Below are 21,579 nucleotides of genomic sequence, written 5' to 3'. Positions count from 1 at the left end.
TTGTTCTTCAGTAAGTTCTAAAACTTTTTGCATTTTTCAGGTGACTCTTTAAAGCGTAACTGTCATTTTAATTTTTATTTCCTAAATTAATAGGTCTGTATTTGTTCATCCCTTTAGGGTATTTGAACCTATGATTGTCTGATTGCTTGTGCTAGATATCACAGTAGTTTTGTATATAGCAAAAATCACAGGCTCCTTATGGAGCCTCGCCAGAAGCTGGGTTTCATTGATGACAGGCATGGAGGTGTTCAACAGACTCCCATCGGTGTCTTGCGATCACATCGCAGAGCAGCTGACGCATGGAGTGACGCGTCCTCATGCCAGTATTCTCTAAATGTTGCTGTCAGTTTTAGGGGGTGTGCACACGTTGCGGATTCTACTGCGGATCCGCAGCGGATTTGGCCGCGTTGTGCAGTACCATTAAAGTCAATGGAATTTGAAAAACGCTGTGCGCATGCTGCGGAAAAATCCGTGCGGATTAGCTGCGGGTTTATTTCCGCAGCATGTCTATTCTTTGTGCGGATCTGCAGCGTTTCTACGCCCATTGATTTGCATTGATCCGTAGCAAAACCTCAGGTCTCAAAAAGATCTGCGGCTTTGCTCCGGATGAAACGCTGCAGATCGGGAGGGGGGAAGAGGGCCTGTGCTAGGGGCCTGTGCGGGGGGGGGGTTTCCAGGGCTCATCGGGTTGTCCGGGGGTGTGTGCGGGATTCTGCGCGTCTCATCGGGCTGTCTGGGGGTGTGTGCGGGGGTCTGCGGGTCTCATCGGGCTGTCAGGGGGTGTGTGCGGGGGTCTGCGGGTCTCAGGTCTCATCGGGCTGTGCGGGGGTCTGCGGGTCTCATCTGGCTGTCCAAGGGTGTGTGCGGGGCTCATCGGGCTGTCCGGGGGTGTGTGCAGGATTCTGCGGGTCTCATCGGGCTGTCAGGGGGTGTGTGCGGGATTCTGCGGGTCTCATCGGGCTGTCAGGGGGTGTGTGCGGGATTCTGCGGGTCTCATCGGGCTGTCTGGGGGTGTGTGCGGGGGTCTGCGCGTTTCAGATCTCATCGGGCTCTGCGGGGGACTGCGGGTCTCATCTAGCTGTCCAAGGGTGTGTGCGGGGCTCATCGAGCTGTCTGGGGGTGTGTTCCGGGGTCTGCGGGGCTCATCGGGCTGTCAGGGGGTCTGTGCAGGGGTGATCGGGGCTCTGCGGTGTGTGTGTATATATGCAGGCATCGTCCGATTGGACTACAAGTCCCAGCGGGCGATGCCTGCTACACTGTCAGTGTACACTGTCAGTGTACACTGTCACTGACAGTAGTAGTCCCATCATCCGGCTAATCTGTTGCATGTAAAAAAAACCACATGCATTACATACAGAACATACATATAACATAGAGTTACATATTCACCGCACACACCTAATTCCCCGAAGCCATCGATCTCACCCCCCGCACAAACCCCCGACAGCGCGATGAGCCCCGCACAGCCCGGTAACCCCCTGCACAGTCCCCGCAAGAACCCTGACAGCACGATGAGCCCTGCACAGACCCCCGACAGACCCGCACAGACCCCCGCACGCGCACATCACCACCCACACTCCGCCCCCACTCTCCCCCCCCCTCCCGATCTGGAGCGTTTCATCTGCCGCAAAGCCGCAGATCTTTTTGATTGCTGCGGTTTTGCTGCGGTTCAATGCAAGTCAATAGGTGCAGAAATGCTGCAGATCTGCACAAAGAATTGACATGCTGCAGAAATAAACCCACAGCTAATCCGCGTGGATTTTTCCGCAGCATGTGCACAGCGTTTTTCAAATTCCATTGACTTTAAGGGTTTGTGCACACGCTGTGGCATAATGCTCTGCGGATTTGTCAGTGCGGATTTAGTAAAATCTGCAGGTCAGAAGACCTGCGGTTTGCCTGCGGGTTTGCCCTGCGGTTTATCATCTCTACAATGGAGCAGATGGCAGACCCCAGCGGAATCCGCAGAAAGAATTGACATGTCAATTCTTTCTGCAGTTTTGAAACCGCAGCAAATCCGCGCGGAAAATTCCGCAGCATCTGCACTGCGGTTTTCATTTTGCATAGAAAATAACGGTACTGTACAACGCAGCAGAAACTGCTGCGGACCCGCAGGGCCAAATCCGCTGCGGATCCGCGGTAGAATTCGCAATGTGTCCACACACCCTTACACTCACAGTGCACTGCTCTGCTCCATCAGCAGCGGTTAAAGGCATGGCCTGCCTTTGTCACAGCCATTATTTGACGGGTACATGGTGTGCTCATCCTGTGAATAATTTTTCCACTGTATATATCTTCATTTCTTAATATATGCAATTGCATAGGTGAAAACTTCTCCACCGACATTACTTCATGGCAGACTTCGAGATTATCAGATGATCGGATTGAACTGGTTGGCACGACAATACAAGAAGAATCTTAATGGAATTCTGGCAGATGAAGCAGGTCTTGGTAAAAATGTCCAAGTCATTGCTTTGTTGGCACATCTGGCTAGCAGTGAAGGTGAGCATTAATTCTCTATAGTTTTATTGGCAGATGTTATGTTATCTTTTATCCTTTGAAATTCCGTGTTTTCTTATTCAGGAGTGTGGGGTCCTCACTTGATTGTTGCACGAAGTTGCAATGTTCTAAAATGGGAATTGGAGCTGAAGCGCTGGTGTCCATCTCTTAAACTACTTCTGTATTTTGGGAGCCAAAGAGAACTCAGAAGAAAGCGGCAGGTAAAATTTAAAAGAAGATCAAGCAAAAAAGACAGAAGTGAAAATTCTAAAAAAAAATTCCTTTTAAAATAGGATTTTAATTGTCCTAAACATCATAGTATAGCCTTTTTATTGTGCCCACATTAATACCATAAGCTTATTGCTTTGATATTTAAGTTTTGCATTATTTGTAGCTAAAGGCTGCCTTATTTATATTTGCTTACTTCAGAGTTGGGAAGAGCCCAACAGCTTCCATGTCTGCATCACTTCTTACAAGCAGCTGTTCAAGGGACTCCAGGCTTTTATGAAGATGAGATGGAAATATTTGGTCTTGGATGAAGTTCATCAGCTCCGAAACATGAATGAGAAGCATTGGGATGCCATCTTAAATCTACCAAGGTTGTATTTGTATGGATGAAAAGTGGAATGCCCTGTCTGTTAAACGGTCATTAATGTTTGTAGACGTTTCATTCAGATCCTCATGGAATATGAACTTTCATCAGATTCCCCAGTAATGGGCCAAAATTAATGGGAATCTGTCAGCATGTTTTTTCTATGGAATTGGAGAGCTGCATTATTTAGGCACTTATAGTGGCTTTCAAAAATATCCCACCCCTTGACTTTTTACCTATTTTGTTAAATTACAACGTGTTTTGAAATATTTTTGCAATCTGATGTGTGAAGCATCAGCACTAAATAACCTAAGTTTGTGATGTGAAGTGAGACAAATATAAACATAAATTTATGGGAACGGATAACTAAAAATTGGCATGTGCATATGCATGTCTAGGGTTAATTCGTCTATTAAAAAAAAAAAAAATCCCACTCTCTGATAATCCCCCGAAGCACCATCAAATGGAAAGAACATGGTACCACAACAAACCTGGTAAGAGAGGGCCGCCCACCAAATCTCTAGACCCAGGCAAGGACGACATTAAAGAGGCAGCACAGAGACCAAAGGTTAACCCTGATGGAGCTGGAGAGTCCCAAGCAGAGACTGGAGTATCTGTCCACACGACCACAATAAGCCATACACTCCATACAGGTGTCCTTTATGGAAAAGTGGGCAGGAAAAAGTAAAATTTTGGTTTCATCTGACCACAGTGCCTTCCTCCATACATTTGGGGAGTCTCCCACATGTGTTTTGGCAAACTCAAAACAAGCCTTATAATTTTTCTGAGCAAAATTAAAGGCTTTTTTTTCCACCAAGGTAAACGCTATGACTGGGGCCAAACGAACACAACTTGTCACCCCAAGAACACCATCCCAACAGTGAAACATGGTGATGGCAGCATCCTGCTGTGGGGATGTTGGTATTGGGGACAAGGAAAATGGTCCGAGTTGAGGGGAAGATGGATGATGCGAAATACAGGGATAATTTTGAGCAAGACCTGTTTTAGTCTGTCAGTGTTTTGCAACTGGATGAAGGTTCACCTTCCAGCAAGACAATGACCCAAAGCATAGTGCTAAAGCAAAACTCGAGTGGTTTAAGGAGAAACGTGTGAATGTTCTGGAGTGGCCTAGTCAAAGCCTAGACTTTAATTCAATTGAGAATCTGTGGTCAGACTTGAAGATTGCTGTTCACCAGAGGAAACCATCTAACTTGAGGGAGATAGAGCAGTTTTGCCTTGAGGAATGGGCAAAAATCCCTGTGGCAATATGTGAAAAGCTCAGAGACTTATCCTAAGCGACTTGCATCTGTAATTAACGCAAAGGGATGCTTTACAAAGTACTGACTTTACGGGGGTGAATAGATATACACACTGACTTTTTTTTTTTTTTAGGTTTTTTGTCCTATTTGTTGTTTTCTTCACCATAAAATGAAAAACAAATGTTTTTGTTTCATTTTTTTGTGTAGTTTTGATAGAATCCTTGTTTTCTCAGCAGTAGATGTTCATTCACCAAAATAATTTTTTGTGATCAGTGTCTGCATGGTTTTCTTAACCATAGTGGGCTTTCAAAAAGTAAAAAAAAAAAACCTCTCTGGCACTTCCACTACTCACCACCACCCGTCCGGACCTCGCTTCCATCTAAGGGCTGTGAAGTGATACCGTAGACCTTGCACAGAATCTTCCCAGTAGCCATGACATTCTGAAGTCCATTGCAGTGTAATAACACCGAAGATTCTAATGCGAGCAGGGGATATCAGAAGATGTGGAGATGAATGTATGGTTGACGGCGAGTAGCGGAAGGACTGGAGAGGTGAGCGAATGGTCGGCATAATAATTTTTTATTTATATATTACATTTATTGAGCTATTTGGAGAGATCCTTCAGAATAATAAGGGGCAATAAATCAAATTGCTTGGGAAAAAACGTGGAAACATGCAAATTTGGGTTTTGTCTGATGCTTTCATCTCTTGTGGCTGTAGCAGTGGTCAGAGTGCTGAACTGTGCATAAACCCCTGTTTAACAGTGTTCTTGTGTACACTGTGCTTCGTTGCCAAGCTGTCAATCTGTGGTGGGAGCTGGGTTACACAGATTAGCTGGTCTGGCTTGCATGCCTATAGTGCAGCAGTGATAATCTCCTACTGATATAAAACACTGATTATATTGAAACTGCTGAGCGAGTGATACATCCCTGAGATTAGGCTCTCTACATTAAGCCCCCGTCACACACAGCGATCGCGAGATCGCTGCTGAGTCACAAGTTTTGTGATGCAACAGCGATCTTACCAGCGAAATCGCTGTGTGACACTTATCAGCGACCGGCCCCCTGCCGGGTATCGCTGATCGTCCTCGAATGGCCAGGACATTTTTTAATCGCTGGTCTCCCGCTGGCCAGCACGCATCGCTGCGTGTGGCAGGCGGGAGATCAGCGAGCTGGAGCTGGTAACCAAGGTACACATCGGGTTTCTAAGCGTCGCGCGGCGCATTGATGTGACCTGGAGAAAACATATGCTACACACTGTTAGAGGCACCATTGTTTTAATTTATATTTAATAAATGTATAGTACTCAGAAAGACAAGGGACTTTGTAATATATCTTAATAGAAAAATACGCTTCTTTTTCACGCTTCTTTTTCCTCCTAAATAGTGCTTGCACTTTCAATTCGTAGGTAAAATCTGTACAATCTGTATTCATTTGAAGATAAATTTTCACATTACTGAGATAGATGACCTTTGGTGCTTCTAAAATTGCACATTCTATGATTGGGGTGGAGGTAGAGGCAGATACAGGCATTGTGCTTAAAGTTCTCATGAAATGACAATTACAGTTCTCCATAGCATTTGATGAGCATAGTTTGTCATCTCTTACCTCAGTAATGGGAAAACAGGATTTTTGGTTGCTTACCGTAAATCTGTTTCTTGAAGCCGTCTTTGGGGGACATAGGAAACCATGGGTGTTCACTATGCTGCCACTAGGAGGCTGACACTATGCCGAAAAAAGTTAGCTCCTCCACAGTGTAAACCCCACTGACATGAACTTGAATATTCAGTTAGTGAGAAAGCAGTAGGAGAAACAACAAATAAAAGGGAGATAAAACACAAACTCAAACTGTAACAGTATAATACAATAAACAGAACTGTTAAACCTGGGAGGGTGCTGTGTCCCCCAATGAAGGCTTCGAGAAATAGATTTTACGGTAAGCAACCAAAAATCCTGTTTTCTCTATCGCTTCACTGGGGGACACAGGAAACCATGGAACGTCCCAAAGCAGTACCCAAGGGGAGGGAACAGCAGACAACTCCAATCAGGACGAAGAACTCACCATCGTCACCTGAAAGGTGTTTTTACCCCATCCGGCATCCGCCGAAGCTAGGAATAGGCTCTGAAAGACCTTGCATGTGGAGGACAGATTATCGCTCTGCAGAGATGCTGGGCGAAGGCCCTAAGAGTGCCGCCAGGAGGCGCACACTTCCTGGGCAGAGTGCGTCTAAACCCAGAAGAACGCGGTCTTTCCTGACCTGGCAACCGTACCAATGCCGACCGGATTCAGCGTGCAGGCTGAAGGACCTTTACACACCAAGCCTGTGAACCAAAAAAAGGGGGGAAGGGCGGCTGTGGCCTGATAGGCACCCTCGCTCTGACCAGGTAGTCTGATGGGAGGGAATTAAGAATGATGGACACTGAACCTTGTGATCCACAGAAAGTGCACAACCGCTGTCACAGACTCTGCGAGACTCTGGGAGTGGTTGAGAGCCTGAAAGGGAAAGCTATAAAATGAAAAACAAAATGGATCCGTCCCTTGCAAAACGCAGGAATCTACGAAGCCCTGAAGAAATCAGGACATGCATAAAGGCTTCAAGGAACAAAAGAAAAATGCGTTACCAGAAAGCAAATACTGAACGAAGAGATTTCCTCCTGAAAGACAAGGATGGACTCAATCCTAGATCCCCGACGAGTCATGCTGAGGAAAAACCACTGGAGAAATGACGAGTCTTAGCCTGAGGAAAGAGAGCGCTCATCCCTCCGGTGACCTCTTTAATAATTTGGTCCAATTCGAGCCAAACCGAAGGGAAACCCCTGAAAGGCAAGTTTGTGAGGGACCTCTTTGGGGATAAGTTCACTTATCAAGCCGTAAGCCAAATGGTGCTTCGAATCGGCACAATTTTGCTGGATCTGGGAAGGTGGAAAACCATGTACTTCCCTGCAAGAGAAATTTGGGCAGTGAGGAGGGTAAATTCTTCCGACCAGTCTCCAGAAAGAATGCCCTTATAAGCAACATAGCCCACGCGTCTATAAACTTTGCAACCCGGGTGGAGGCAAGGGCAGGACACAATGTAGCGTTGGTCGCTTCCAAGGTTGACCTTGCCAAGGACTCCGAGTCCGCCATTGGTATCCCTGAGGGGTGCAAGTCTGGGAGGGGAAGGACCGTATTGGTGGAAAGACTGGAAACCGTAGGGTTCGTAGTTGAAGTAGCCTAATTTGCGGTGTCCTCAGGAGAGAAGAGAAATACCGAGGCGCTCCCTTCTTTGGAAGCTGCTGGACTAAGTTCTCTGAGAAAATGACAAGAGACCTGAGAGTAGGCCACTGTGAACCTGCTAGAGAGCCGAGCGCTGAAGACGTACCGAAGGGGACCTAGGGATACTCTGGATCTCATCGCCGCGATGTAGGCTCAGACTGACTAACAGAGCGGCTCAGAAAGGGAGAACCGTTGAAGAGATAACTGCTTGCCCGACTAAGCAGGTAGAACGTAGACCACTGGACGACTTCGCAGACCGAGATCAAAGGAAGCTAAACCCAAGCCTACAGGGATGAGGATGGGTATGGAAAAAATAGATGGGCATTGAAAGTACAACAAAAAATGAGCAGTCGAGTGAGGAAAGTCCATGAAAAAAACATGGAGTATGTCAACTGCATGGAAAGTTGGCTTTAGGAAGATCACATAGACTCCAGAAGACAACAAGGCTGACGAAAGGAAGATCACTTCCTATGACGATCTGAGCAACCGTATCCATCCTGGACCCTCTGGAACGGGGAGAGGATTGTAGTGTGTAGACCCGCTTACTTAAGTATAAGACACCACACGCCCGAGGATAAGTGAAAAAGATACGAATCTAGCTGAAGGAAGAAACATGTTATCACCAAACTCCTCATTGCATCCAGGACTGGATCAACTTTTTCCCTGGTCGATGCTTGTGAAGCATAAGATCCCATTCCTGTCCGAGGTGGGAGACTTGTTCCTCCCACGCTCGGAAGTCACATCCCGGAGTTGCTGGAAGTTTTATCCAGTGTCTGTATGATAGAATAGGTAAGTACTGACAAATAGGGAGCTTCGGTATTGGCCAATCATCAATGATAGGCGTAACACACTGCGCAGTAAAGATAGCCTGAGGGTAGCACTGTAAACTGACCAACTGGGTATTTAGAGGTAAGCCCAAATAATCAGAAGGTGTGGAAAAGCCCCTGTGGAGCAACTCACACTCAGGGCCCAGAGCGTGGCCAAAGGAAAAACTGCGGCCATCTGGTACCTGACACGAGGGTGTCTGACCTTCCTGAAAGTAGAGTATCCACTTATGCTGCTGCTATCCACTCCGTGGTACGTGGTAGGTTTGTTGTTTGACTGTTAACAGACCACAGATGTTATTGACCATGAAACATGCAGCAGAAAGGTGCCTCTGACTCACCTGAAAGCATCCTATGACCGCTGCTGCAGCCCACCAGAAGTGATAAATACCGGACACCTCTCACTGAGTAGTGATTAGGCGGATGCTGCAAAAGACCCTGGGGAGCATGATAGAGGGCGCTTCTGACTCGCCTGACAATAGGACAGAAGAGCCGGACCGATGCAGCCAATCGACCTCGGGTACGTTTGAGCCACAGGAAAGACGGCAAGTATTGGCTAAACATGTCTGGTAGAGGACCATCTAAGTCCTGGATACGGATAGAGTACTGCTGCAATAGAACGCGAGGAACATGAAGGCGAGTGCATCTGACTCACCTGAATACAGTACAGAACACCAGTACCACTGCAGCAGTCAACCCAAGACACGTTTGATACACTGAAATACGACAATTTCAAACTACCATACTGTACCTGGTAGGTGGTGCGTCTGAAGCCTGGATAGTGGATAGAGCACAGCTGCAATCGACTCTCCGGTATATCCTGTGACTAAATCAGCGTGAAGAGAGCCTATTCTGTGTTGCGGTCTAGGCCTGGATCCCTGACTGCATTAGGCAGAATAACAGCTTCACATATAGTAAGTCGCACCACGAAGTCTGTCCTGAAGTATGTTTTGACCTTTCATTTCTCCTGACGGTAGAACAGTAGGCTTGGAATCAGAGGGAGACTAAACTCTACTCTTTGTTGTGCGCCTGAGTTCAAACCCTTGGGCCTGCGACTTGTGGTCAGCTTCTTTATCCACTGAGCCACATCAGACACATCTGGGTAAGACTGACTTCTATCCAGCTGAAAAGTCAGGCCCAAACACTGCAGTCGTGAAGGGGTAGGAACAGCACCCCTCTCTGCTTAGAGCAGTGTAATACCAGCATCCGGAAGGGGGTTGCAGGAAGAAGCAAAGAGATATGGAAGCATTTGATATGCCAGGGCTCTAGCATCTTTATGTGTAGAGCAATGGCCGAGCCTTGCTTTGCTGAAAATCAAGTGTGACTAAAGCGCAAATCTCTGAGGGGAAATGTGCAAGTGAAATCTTCTACCAGGCAAACACCATACAGCAGATTTTATAATGGCCCATCCCCCTGGGAGGGTGTAGAGCGGGCAGTGGCACAGATGATAGCAGCGTGGGGCATCTATTAAATCGGAAACTGCATGGCTCTAGAGTACTATTACGCCAGTGACTGCACGGCTCTGGAATACTATTGCACCAGTGACTGCATGGCTCTAGAATATTATTGCACCAGTGACTGCACGGCTCTAGGATACTATTGCACCAGTGAGTGCACGGCTCTAGGATACTATACGACTGGAGCGCCTTTTTCATCAGCATCATTAGGAATGATAGATTCTCTTACCCATTTTTGCTCAATTTTGCTGTGTCTGGTTTATCCTCCCCACCCCGCTTGTTACCTGGAGCAAGCGCCACCTTCCTGGTTCAGGAGCTGGCAGATGGCGACCGTAGGGAGCATGCCAGGGACCTGCTGAGTCTCTACTGGTACAGCAGGTCCTACTGACAGAAAACGCCGTCCGGATCCAGAGGGGTGACGGCGAGGAGGATGCAGGAAACTGGCATGTGAAGGAGCGTGCTTGTAACAAGATCCCGCACTCAGAAGCCGGAAAAGGGGAGCGGGGCTAACCGCCGGGTCAGGGGGGAAAAAGATGGAGATCCCGGAGACTGGGAGTAGTGGGCGGAGCTAACCGCCGATGTGCAGGAAGAGGGATCAACGGGCAGGAAAAAAGCCCGCCCGAAGGGCTGAGCGGACAGGGGGCGGAGCCTATGGCTGCAAATAAGCCCGCGAGAAGCCGGGACCTAAATTTCAGCTGGTGGCTGCCGGAGCGTGGGGGAGCGGCGGGGAGGGCCCTGAAACAGCGCAAAAGGTATCTAGGAGCCCTTAAAATGCAGCAAAAGACCCCTCATGCCCCGTACGAAACACAAGGTGCCTCCAAAGCCACCAGGGCCTCAGAATTAAGGGGAAAATACCCTTAATGCCCTTTAGAAAATATGAGCCCCCAATTCCGCTATATAAAGGTTTTTAATCTTCCTTTCTAATCTTCTCTTCTATCCTCGGGTCTTCCGTCGACACCTGTGGAGAAAAAGGAAAAGTATCTCCTCCAAGAAAGCCGAACGTCCGATGCGTTAGTCCGCGTCTCATCCGACCGACAGGCTCTGGTGGACGAGTGGGTGGGAGACGGAGGCAGGCCCGATTATCCGATCATCTAAACACGCTTCTGTGTTAGGGGCTGGGGTCCTGCCGACTATACGTATGAGGATACGGGGTGGCAGTACACGCTGTACTCATAGTCTCTGCGTGGGAGTACAATATTGATTTATTTACACTGTATCCCTCCGGAAATCTGAAAAGAAACGACGCACATTGAGGTAGATAAGGGTCTAATGAAACACCCATGTCCACCTCCTACTGACACTAAGCTAAACTGAATATCCCAGTTCCTGTCGGTGGGGAGTACACTGCGGAGGAGGCGCTAACTTTTTTTCTGCATCGTGTCAGCCTGCTAGTGGCAGCATAGCGTACACCCATGGTTTCCTGTTTCCCCCAATGAAGCGATTATTCTCTCCCGGTTATTATATTTTGATTCACAGGTGGTCACTGTGTCACCCGAACTGCCTATTCCAACTTGCAGAATCCCTGGCTAAGTTTGACCCTGTGGTGCACAGGGTCAGCACTCGTGCCCAGCTGGTTTTGTCAGTAAGGCTAGTTTCACACTAGCGTTTCCTGGAGCTGCGGAGGGATGCGCACAGCCACTTACTCCAGCTTACTCCAGCCACTCTGGCTTTTGCTAACTAAATATCTCTCGGTTCAATGTAGGGCAGTACCTGTCTTTTCATTCTGGAACTATGATTTAGATACTGATGTGCCTTCCAATGCCCACCAAGACAGCTAATTCCATAGAACCTACGGCCGTCCTCTGGCCAGTGCTCTTAAGTTTGGTTCAGTTCATGTCTTCTGGATTGCAGAGTCTCTTAGAAATCTCTGCCAGCCCTAGTAGTTACCATCAGCTTAACCTCTTCCCAGTGTCTTTACAAGGATCACACATTTGGTCCAGGGCTCCTCCTTGTTTTTTTCTACATACTGTCAGATTCCTTGCACTTTTTTTTTTAAATACACTTCCGCTCGTGCTCAACCTTCAACAGGTCATAATCGCCCCTTATTTCAACACAGTCTCTAGTTTTTGGAACATGCTGTCTCAATCCAGGCAGCCCTCCTTTCCAGAAGGGTTCTCTACTTTCCCTTCTCGGAACTCAATCACATGGACTTTCCTTACGTGTGTTCTCTCGTCTGAGCATACGCTTAGTCTTGGCTACTGGCGGATTTAGACCCTCATTATTCGCAAAAGATCCTTCAGACCAAAGAAAGTTCATGATGACTGACGTCTGCTTTCTTCTCAGCTATGAACTTTTAATCCAGTAACGGACAGCTTGGGATCGCATGTAGGCTAATTAAGCCTACTCTCCTTCATCTGCAACCCGGAGTGGTAGGTATTCTCTTTTCCTTCCATGGCAGAACCCAGGACGCTCTCCTTTCAAGGTGTAACGCTTTCGAAGACGTCTGGTCATGGACTGATCAATATTTCCTATTTGTCCACAGTAAACCACATTCTACCGATTTCCTAATCCGCAAAAGGCCTTCGACAAGAGAAGGGAAGGATTGTCTCATCAGACGGTTCGCCATTTTGTTTTATCACACGAGTTTTGTCCAATACCCTACATCGTCTCGAATCTGAGGTTTTTCAGTCCACTTCCAGTGTCCGCGATTGTTCTCCAACACTTTCACAGTCGCCTGCACTCAAATCTTCCCCCTTCCTCCCGCCTTCTAGCATTGAGGTAGTCTACTTTCTTATCTCTTCTATATTTGTTTTCCAAATCCATCATTTTCGCTATTTTGATTTGACTATTCCAGTTTCGTGTCCTGCTCATGAAACGCAGCATCCATGCTGCGTTCCCTCCGATCATGGCGTGATTGCAATATAAATGGGGAAACCCTCTTATTCTCCCCTTCCTCACTATTGTCGGATCTGGAGTCTAGTTTGTTCCTCAGCTCCCTAGGGGCAGATTCCTTTCACAGAAACCAGTTGTCCGTTTCGTTTGTTTGGATTTTCCAGTGAAGTGTGCACGCATATGAAATCTTTTGGACATATTGTTACTGGTCATAGTGGGTTTCCAGCGCTCCCTCTGTCGAGAATACTTTCCTCAGACTCTCAGATACCACGTTTGCATCTGGAGAATCATCATTGTTTTAAAGTTTACAACTGCTCTAAAATTCTGGATGCATATTGACATAGGTCAGACCGCCATAAATTTATTCCTTCCCTCTTCAGCATTTCCGGTTGCTTCTCATACTGGTTTCATACTAACTGATCGGTTTGGCTCTGGTTAGTGGGTGTATGCTACTGAGGAGGAGCTAACTTTATTATTGCCTATTGTCAGCCTCTTAGTGGCAGCAGCGTGCCCCCCAATGAAGGCTCTGAGAAAAATATTTTTATGGTAAGAATCCAAAATATTCTTTCATCCACAGGTCACATCAGCCACTAAGCATACAGAAAGATGGGCTGGACAGTAATAGTCTATTTGATGAGTTGTGGTGTTCCGTATGCCAGAAATCTCACTCTAGTACCTGACTGGATTAAGTTTCTTGGTGTGTTGCATGGAGGTGCACTCCACTGGTCGGTCGCTGCAGAGGCATGCTCCTCTTCATGGAACAACTTAATCCAACATCCCCGTCATTAAGACATGTGTGAACAATGCCAGTCTTCTTAATAATATGGGCCCAAAGTGTTAAGTATTTTCTTAAAGTCGGTATGAATATGCTGTGTCTAAATATCCTAAGAGCCCTACGTTTTACAATTTTCTGGCAGCGGAGCTTAATGAATATTTTATTTTTTTACATGACAAACTGAAGCATTTAATTTTTTCTGGTACGTGCAACATTTTGATCATATCATAGTCTTTTAGAGGCAAAATGAACAAAGAAAAGTAAATTCTGTATTTAGTTATTTTTTTTTTTTTTTTTTTTTTTCATTTTAACCAGTTTAGCCATTTTGCCACATTGCTAATCAGGCACTTTTTTTTCCTACATACCCTTTTGAAGGCTTTAAAGGGAACCTGTCAGCAGGATTGTGCTGAGTAACCTGCAGACAGATTCAGGTTGGTGCTGTTATACAGATTAAAATGATACCTTGGTTGATTAAGTCTGGTGGTTTAATCTTTATTAGTAGTTTTCAGTTAATGAGGGGTTCGTGCTTTGGGGCGGGCCTGTGGGGCCGGGGGGTCTTTATGTGGTTCTCTGCTTACTTATTCATCTGTATGGCTTATGACAGGTCACTGATCCATCAGTGACCTGCCCCCTATTATACATACTAAATATAAAATGTTTTGAACACCTGCACTGTAGCATAATTGCATGTATAATGTCCATGTAATTATTTTATTTAGTGATGTACATGTATTCCGAAAAAAAATTCTCAAAATGACACCGACTGTAGCAAAATGGCGCCGGTGGCCGAATTGCGAAGAGACGAGCCCGACTCTCTCTCTCTCTAAGAGACTGCACAGACTGTGTGCACCAAACTGCAAGTATCAGTGGTTGCTATGAACAATAGCCAATTTTTTTGACTGAACTGGGACTAGTTCAGCTGTGTATGAGTAGCTAGGTTCTATTTTTGGTTACCATAGCAGCCATCAGCAAACTGTGACTTCGCTCCTGAGGGTGGTGGTGCTAATGGGCTGATTGGGTACGATCTTCCTTTATTGAAGTCCTCATCACTATTGACATCGGCATCTGAGAGATTCAGATGCCTGGATCAGAGCTATCTCCAGTCCCAGCACATGTAGCAGCACCTCAGCTTTATATCACAGCCAGTTTCTGCTGAAGATGACGCTGGCACAACTCCTGAGCTTGTGCCATCTTTCTAGTGTAACTATACGTCGGATTGCAAGAAAGCACTTGCAATCTGGATGTATACGGTAATTGCTTATTTTGCTTGAAGATGTTAAAATCTCTTCCTTAACAATTTAAGTTGGTCTAATTAAGTTTAAGCTATAAAAACATACTGTCCCTTACAATGTGTATTATTGTATTTTCTACATGAACTGTTTAAATGAAAATCTCTGCACAAACTTATTTTATGGTTTCCAAAGGCACACACTCACATTTACAAAGACTTGTTTGCTTTCGTTTGCAGCCAACGCAGATTGCTTCTAAGGGACACTCAATTACCACATACATGGAAGGACCTGTGGACCATGGTGCACTTCCTCATTCCCAGCTTGTCAAGACAATACCTAGATTTTCCAGTTAAAGAAGGCAGTGAGCAGGACCCAGAATACAGACACACTATATCAATAAGATTGCATCGGGTAATCCAAAATGATCTACTTAATTTATCCTTTTTTATTTTTAATTATATTGAAATGTATAGAATAATAATTTTGTACATAAGATACAACAAAAGGATCCTGCTGTAATTTGGGGACGTAGAAATGGGGCTATAGGCACTGCCACTAAGATTCTGACTCTAGATAAAGATATATAAAACACTTTAACCAGACCCAAGCCCACAGATACGGCATTGGAGATTTCCATCCCACTTGGCAGACTTTCTAGACAACAACGCCATCCATACTGATTATATCCCTCCGCTCTGGGCCACTTCTAAGGATGTCATGTCATCAGTTAGGCCTGTTTCACACATCAGTTTTTCACAATCAGTCAAGATACGCCGTTTTGTGAAAAAAAACGGATCCGCCAATTTTCCTTGCGGATCCGTTTTTTTCCCCCCATTGACTTTCATTATCGGCGGATTTTGACTGATGACTCTCCGTTGCAACCGTATTTCTGCGGATCCGCCAAAATTTTGGCGTCCACAGAGATCACCGAATGGACCATGCAATGTTTTTTTGCAGTCCGGATCCGCATTTTTACCTTTTAACCCTGAATCAAGTGTCGCTGCTAGTTGAAAATCTCTCTCTCTCTCTTTCTCTCTCCTTACCCGCAACCTCCATTCCTCCCGCGCGATCTCCAGCCCCATATCTCTCATCGCGCGATCTCCAGCCCCATCCCGCGAGATGACCGGTATTAATTTTTTTTTTTTTTTTTTTCCTGCCGTGGTTCCTTTAAATTTTTACCATCGGCGGATCCGTACATCCGCCGATCCGCTGTCCCCCGTTTCTGTCAGTCCGCCTGCGGATCCGTTTTCCGCTATTTTGGCGGATTTAGACTGACAGAAAAAACTGAAGTGTGAAACAGGCCTTATCTGTCATGTAAGAGGAAAACGCACAGGGAAAAATTTCATGCCTTGTATGCCTCCCTCCTTCAAGCCCAGACAACATTTGCCCTATCCCCCTTCCCTGATACGCATGGCATTTATTCTATGGATAAACATCTCCTTGACTCTTTTATACATTCTCAATCACACTGGCAAGTTCAATTAACCCAAAATAAGTTCTGGGGTAACAAGACAGGCAAATTACTAGCTACGCTAACTAAAAACTAACAACCCTACAAACCAGTTATTAAACTGCAGAACCCTGCAACAGGCTTGCAGAAGATTGACTGTGAAGAGATCACACAAATTTTTAGCAATTACTACAAAGACCTCCCCTGCCACTCCCCCCCCCCCCCCCCCCCCCACAGTCAACTCCTTTTTGAACCCAGACCGCTGAACAACAATTGATGCTAGACTCAGAGATAACAGACGGACGAAGTGAGACAAGCTATATCAGGTGCATCTAATGGTAAGGCCCCGGACCACAATGGATTTTCTGCGGTATACTATAAGATTAGCTCTCTTGACTTGGTACCCATTTTTACTAATCTCTTTAATGAGCTTTTCTTCAGGGACCATCTATCGACCAATTTACAGACTGACGCAAAATGGTTAGCCCCAAATCTAGTAGAGACCCATTACTGCCGCAGTCTAACCAACCAATCTCATTCTTCAATCATGACTATAAACTCCTGGCGAAAATTTTGGTGAATCGTGTGCAGGTGTTGTGACCTGGCCTCCTATGTGAGGCTCAGACAAGATTCATTTGGGTAGGGGGAATTTTGATCCAAAGTTTCTGCAGTATGTCCAATACCTTCATACAAACGCATATACTCGGGTGTCGGTCAATGGACACGATGCACCACCAATTGATCTTTTTCGAGATGTTAAACAGGGATGCCCTCTGTCACCCCTCTTATTTAACCTCTCTGTAGACCCTCTATTACATCATCTTCTGCAGATCCCTATTTTTATGGGGCTTACGATGGGCTCCAGAGAGTTGAAAGTTGCTTCATTTGCGGATGATATTCTGCTGGTAGTAACCGGCCCCAAAAGGGTCTTACACTCTTATACAGGAATTGGGGGATGTGGGAAGCTTGTTGGGATACAAAATTAACTGAGATAAAACAGAAGTGATGATGATGCGCGGCCCCTTGAAACCTTTATGGGCATCAGGATTCCCATGTCAATATATTATTGGCTCATTAAAATACTTGGAAGTACAGGTGACAAAACACCCAGCTAAACTATGTAAAACTAACATTAAATTATATCTGAAAAACTTAGAATCTGCTCTAGCCAAATGGAAAGATTTTAATTTGTCATAGGCAGCACCACCCTGATTAAAATGGCAGAGTTTCCATGTCTCCTATACCTTTTCTATACTCTCCCAATTTATCTAGCTCCTAAGGAGGAGAGGCAGATCAACTATCTATATCGCTCATTTGTCTGGGAAGGAAAAAAAACCTGCATAGCTTTTAAACTACTCCAACAACTGAGGGGAACGAGGGGATAAAGTTTTCTGATATTAGGCACTATTACCTAGCATCCCTGTTTTGGGTGGTGGTGGACTGGCTGGGAGGGACGTTTTATTATACCGACATGACTTTGAGTGTTTTCTTGTCCCGGGGCTGGCTCTCCCTGCCCTCCTACATCTTCCTTATGCTGAACTGCTAGCTGAGGTAAGAGTCAACCCACTTATAAAATATGTACATGGAGGGCATGGCAGAACCTGCGTTGACATTTCCGACTCTCCCATTAGGTATCTCTTCTCCTCCCACTCATTGTTAACCCCACTTTTAGGATGGACACTCTCTCCCTGTTTTCTACCAATGGCACTCTCAGGGTATAGCGTCTATTAAGTACTTAGTCCATTTTGAGGAGCGACGGATGTACTCAATGGAGGAGCTGAGGTGTAAATACCCTAAAACCATATTCCCTCCTTTACAATACTTGCAAGGCAAACGTTATGTAACAAACGTTTTAGCATGTCTCTCTGGATACGAATGGAGAGACCATCTTTGTTTAGATGGTTCACCAAACCCATTTCTAAGTCTGGACAAATAGTCATTAACTAAATTTATCCACATAGCCCTAGACTATGAGCAATCTCAGTTTCCATTAACAAAGTGGCAGATTGAAGACTCCAGCCTAACCTGTAACACCATCCTGTAAGCTTTGTCAAGCCTAAAAATTCCTCTCTTCAGCTCGTTTCCTAGAAATGAGGCTGAAAATTTTCCATAGATCTTATCTGACCCCACAAAAGAGTCAGAGTGGGGTTGTACACAACTTCCAGGTGTTTTAAATGTCAATCCTCAGAAGCGAACTTGTTTTATTTCTTGTGGACATGTCCAGTTATTAGGCCATTTTGGGAGAGAATACGGCAATTCACCACCACATATCTGACAAATTTTGCTCCTGACAAACCCTTATGGACCATATTTGGATACCTAACACCAGATACACACACCTGCTCTCCAGGGGCTCGTAAACTACTGCACTTGGTGGCGGCAGCTGGTACTAAGGCCATTTTACAGACATGGATCCAAAACCATGCTCCTCCCTTTAGAATATTCCTAGAAAAACTGTGGTTTCTGTTCCAGATGGACTGGGTTAAAGCCTCTTTGCATAAGGAGGGAAGGGTACAGGCCTTTTTTGAAACTTGGGAAAGCTTCATCTCTGTGCTTCCACAACACACCCGGAGTGACATTGAGACTTGTTTTCGGCCGACGATCTGGTATCAGGAACGACGACTACTGGGGGAAACACCTATATAGCGATGTCCTTGGATGACCCACTACAGAGAGATATTGCTGGGTGTGGGGATGTACCGTATATGCTTGTGTAGAAGCCGAGATTTTCAGCCCATTTTTTTGGGCTGAAAGTCGTCGTCGTCGTCCCCCCGGCTTATATGCGAGTCATAAACCGGGGGTGTCAGAGATCATACTGACCCCTGCACCCCTGCTCTTCCTGCTTTCAGCAGTCACATGGTACCTCTCATTAAAGTCATGAGTATATGCATATACATGCACTTTAATGAGCGGTAGCACGTGACCACTGAACGCAGGAAGAGCAGCGGAGCCGAGAACATGGAACAAGCAGGGGGGCTGCAGAGACCTGCCCCAGGAGGGGGTAAGTATGACGGGGGGAGCCATATTCACCTGTCCCCGTTCCACCACTGCGCGTCGCTCTGCTGTCTTGCGTCCTCTGGCAGTGACGTTCAGGTCAGAGGGCACGATGACAATAGTTAGTACGCGTCCTCTGCCTGAACAGTCACTGCAGAGCCGGCAACGCTGATGGGCAGCGACGGAGGGGAGTATATAGTTTTTTTTTGTTTGTTTGGTTTTTTGTTTTTTTTTAATTTGCAGCTGCAGCATATGGGGCATAATCTATGGAGTATTTTATGGGGGCATAATCTATGGAGCATTTTATGGAACATTTTATGGGGGCATAATCTATGGATCATCTTATGGGGCCATAACCTTTTTGGATCAGCATATGGGGCATATTTTATGGGGCCATTATTAACCTTTGTGCAGCATTATATGGGTGTATTTTGTATGGGGCCATCATGAACTTTATGGCGCATTATATGGGGCTCCTGATTCGATATGGATATTCAAAAACATTTAACCTACTGATGTCTCAGTTAATTTTACTTTTATTGGTATCTATTTTTATTTTTGAAATTTAATATTAGCTGCTGCATTTTCCACCCTAGGCTTATATGCGAGTCAATAAGTTTTTTGTGGCAAAATTAAGGGGGTCGGCATTATACTCGGGTCGGCTTATACACGAGTATATACAGTACTTTGTTCTTGGTGGGTTCTGAGTTTAATATTGGGCACATATGCGGAGTGTCTAATGGGTAAAAAAACGTACTTCTTTCTGTCATGCTTTCCTTTCCCCTCTTTCCCCCTCCCTATTTTCCCTTCCCTGGTTTTGGGTTTGTTTTGTCTTATTGCCCCATGTAACATATGCAATATCCATAATAGAGGGTTTGATATATATGCTTTGAATAATGTCTGCCTTGTTGTATATATGTAAAACAAAACATTTTTGAATTCAATAAAAACAAAGTTTAAAAAACAAAAACACTAAGCTGGCATTGGCCGTGCAGAACAATCATTTGGGCAGTTAGGACACTCCATGTTAAAGATGAGTTTCCCTTCATTTCAGGAGGAGATTTCCCTCCATCTTTACTAACAGGCGTGTTTTTCATAATTGTTTGAACTCCAATAGCCTGCTCTCCAAAGAATGAGAGCACCCTGAAGATTGACAGAGCCAAAGTAGAATGAGGGCCAGGTTTCCCCATCACAGGGTCATTGATAACCTGCTCTGTTAGGAGTGGAAGCATTCAGACTTATGCATTCCCTACTTCGAAGGATTTTTGTCCATTTCCAAAGAGTTTCAGGTCCTTCACCGTCTTGTTCCATTTTAGTCCATTAGCATCATCATTTTTCTGACACAGGACTTATTACTTTACTAGTTTCATCCCTTTTCCAAAGTGGTCTTGATGGCAACAATGATTTTTCTGGCACCCATTCTTGACACCTCTCAGTCCAGTATGTTTTTTTTTTTTTTGTTCCCTAGTCTAGTTTCTCGCTCTCTCTGACTTTTTTTTTCCTCTTTCTTTTTCTCTTTAACTTTCTATTTCTGTCGTCTTTTCTATATTTCTTCTCTCTCTGACTTTTTCTCACTTCTCTCTTTCAGATTTGCTCGTTCGGGCTTTGGTCTGCTTGCTTTGGCTCACTCTCGGACCCGCTCTGGCCTGAACTTGTGCTGGCTCTGGCCTTGACCCTTTTTTCACAGACTTTGGTGTCTTCTAATACTAGCTTGTGTCATAATTTGCTGCAAACTTCAGTTTACTGGATAGTATTCCTCAATGCTGTTAACACAAAAATTAGTTGTTTTTTTTCTTGCAGTAAAATACTTTTCTCATGGAAGGAACCAAGATTTCACTCTTTGTTTATTTTTTTTCTGGGACAATGATGGTTGCCTTAGGCATTATTTTTTCTCACTGGAATCTCATCATTCCAACACTTTCTTTCAACCTAATAACAGGACCTGTACACATTATTTACTAAATAATGTTATGCTTTCCCAGGTCTACAGTTTTTGGAAACTGGATTCTTAATATACGAAGTGTCTCCTAGAAAAAAAATGCATGAGACCCTTATTTCTGGTCACTGATCCTGATGTGTTATTAAATATTATGATATATTTGGTTAAAGCTTAAATGTTATGATTTTTACAGTCTGCTCAGCCATTTATACTGCGCCGGACAAAAAGAGATGTGGAAAGGCAACTAAACAAAAAGTCTGAACATGTTCTTAAGTGTCAGCTTTCAAATCGGCAGAAGATCATGTATGAGGATGTTATGATGCAACCTGGGTAAGAAGATTTCAACTGAACTGCATGCAACTCAGTAATGTTTGTATCTTGCAAAATCTTGGGTCACAAAGGACCTGTCATCAGGTCAAAGTGGTATGTGTACGCCCTTATTTTATTCCCACAGCTCCCTTGAGTATTTTGTTT

At 45.2% G+C, this 21,579-nt stretch overlaps 1 protein-coding gene across 4 annotated transcripts in view; it reads left to right on the top strand.

Moving 5' to 3' along the window:
- The window catches only part of EP400 (E1A binding protein p400), a 346,882-nt gene that overhangs the window by 112,871 nt on the left and 212,432 nt on the right, over positions 1 to 21,579 (top strand). For all 4 annotated transcript variants that reach the window (XM_073557025.1, XM_073557023.1, XM_073557026.1 and 1 more), the window contains exons 13-17: positions 2,322 to 2,499; positions 2,581 to 2,717; positions 2,926 to 3,095; positions 14,959 to 15,133; positions 21,299 to 21,435. In XM_073557025.1, the coding sequence (XP_073413126.1) occupies positions 2,322 to 2,499; positions 2,581 to 2,717; positions 2,926 to 3,095; positions 14,959 to 15,133; positions 21,299 to 21,435 (797 nt within the window). The remainder of the gene's footprint in view (positions 1 to 2,321; positions 2,500 to 2,580; positions 2,718 to 2,925; positions 3,096 to 14,958; positions 15,134 to 21,298; positions 21,436 to 21,579) is intronic.

The sequence above is a fragment of the Dendrobates tinctorius genome, unplaced genomic scaffold (assembly GCF_039654945.1).
Source record: "Dendrobates tinctorius isolate UK_male_01 unplaced genomic scaffold, ASM3965494v1 ptg000243l, whole genome shotgun sequence".
In the NCBI taxonomy this organism is placed as follows: Eukaryota; Metazoa; Chordata; class Amphibia; order Anura; family Dendrobatidae; genus Dendrobates; species Dendrobates tinctorius.
Note: the sequence above shows the minus strand (reverse complement) of the source record. Positions and strands in the feature narration are given on the sequence as shown.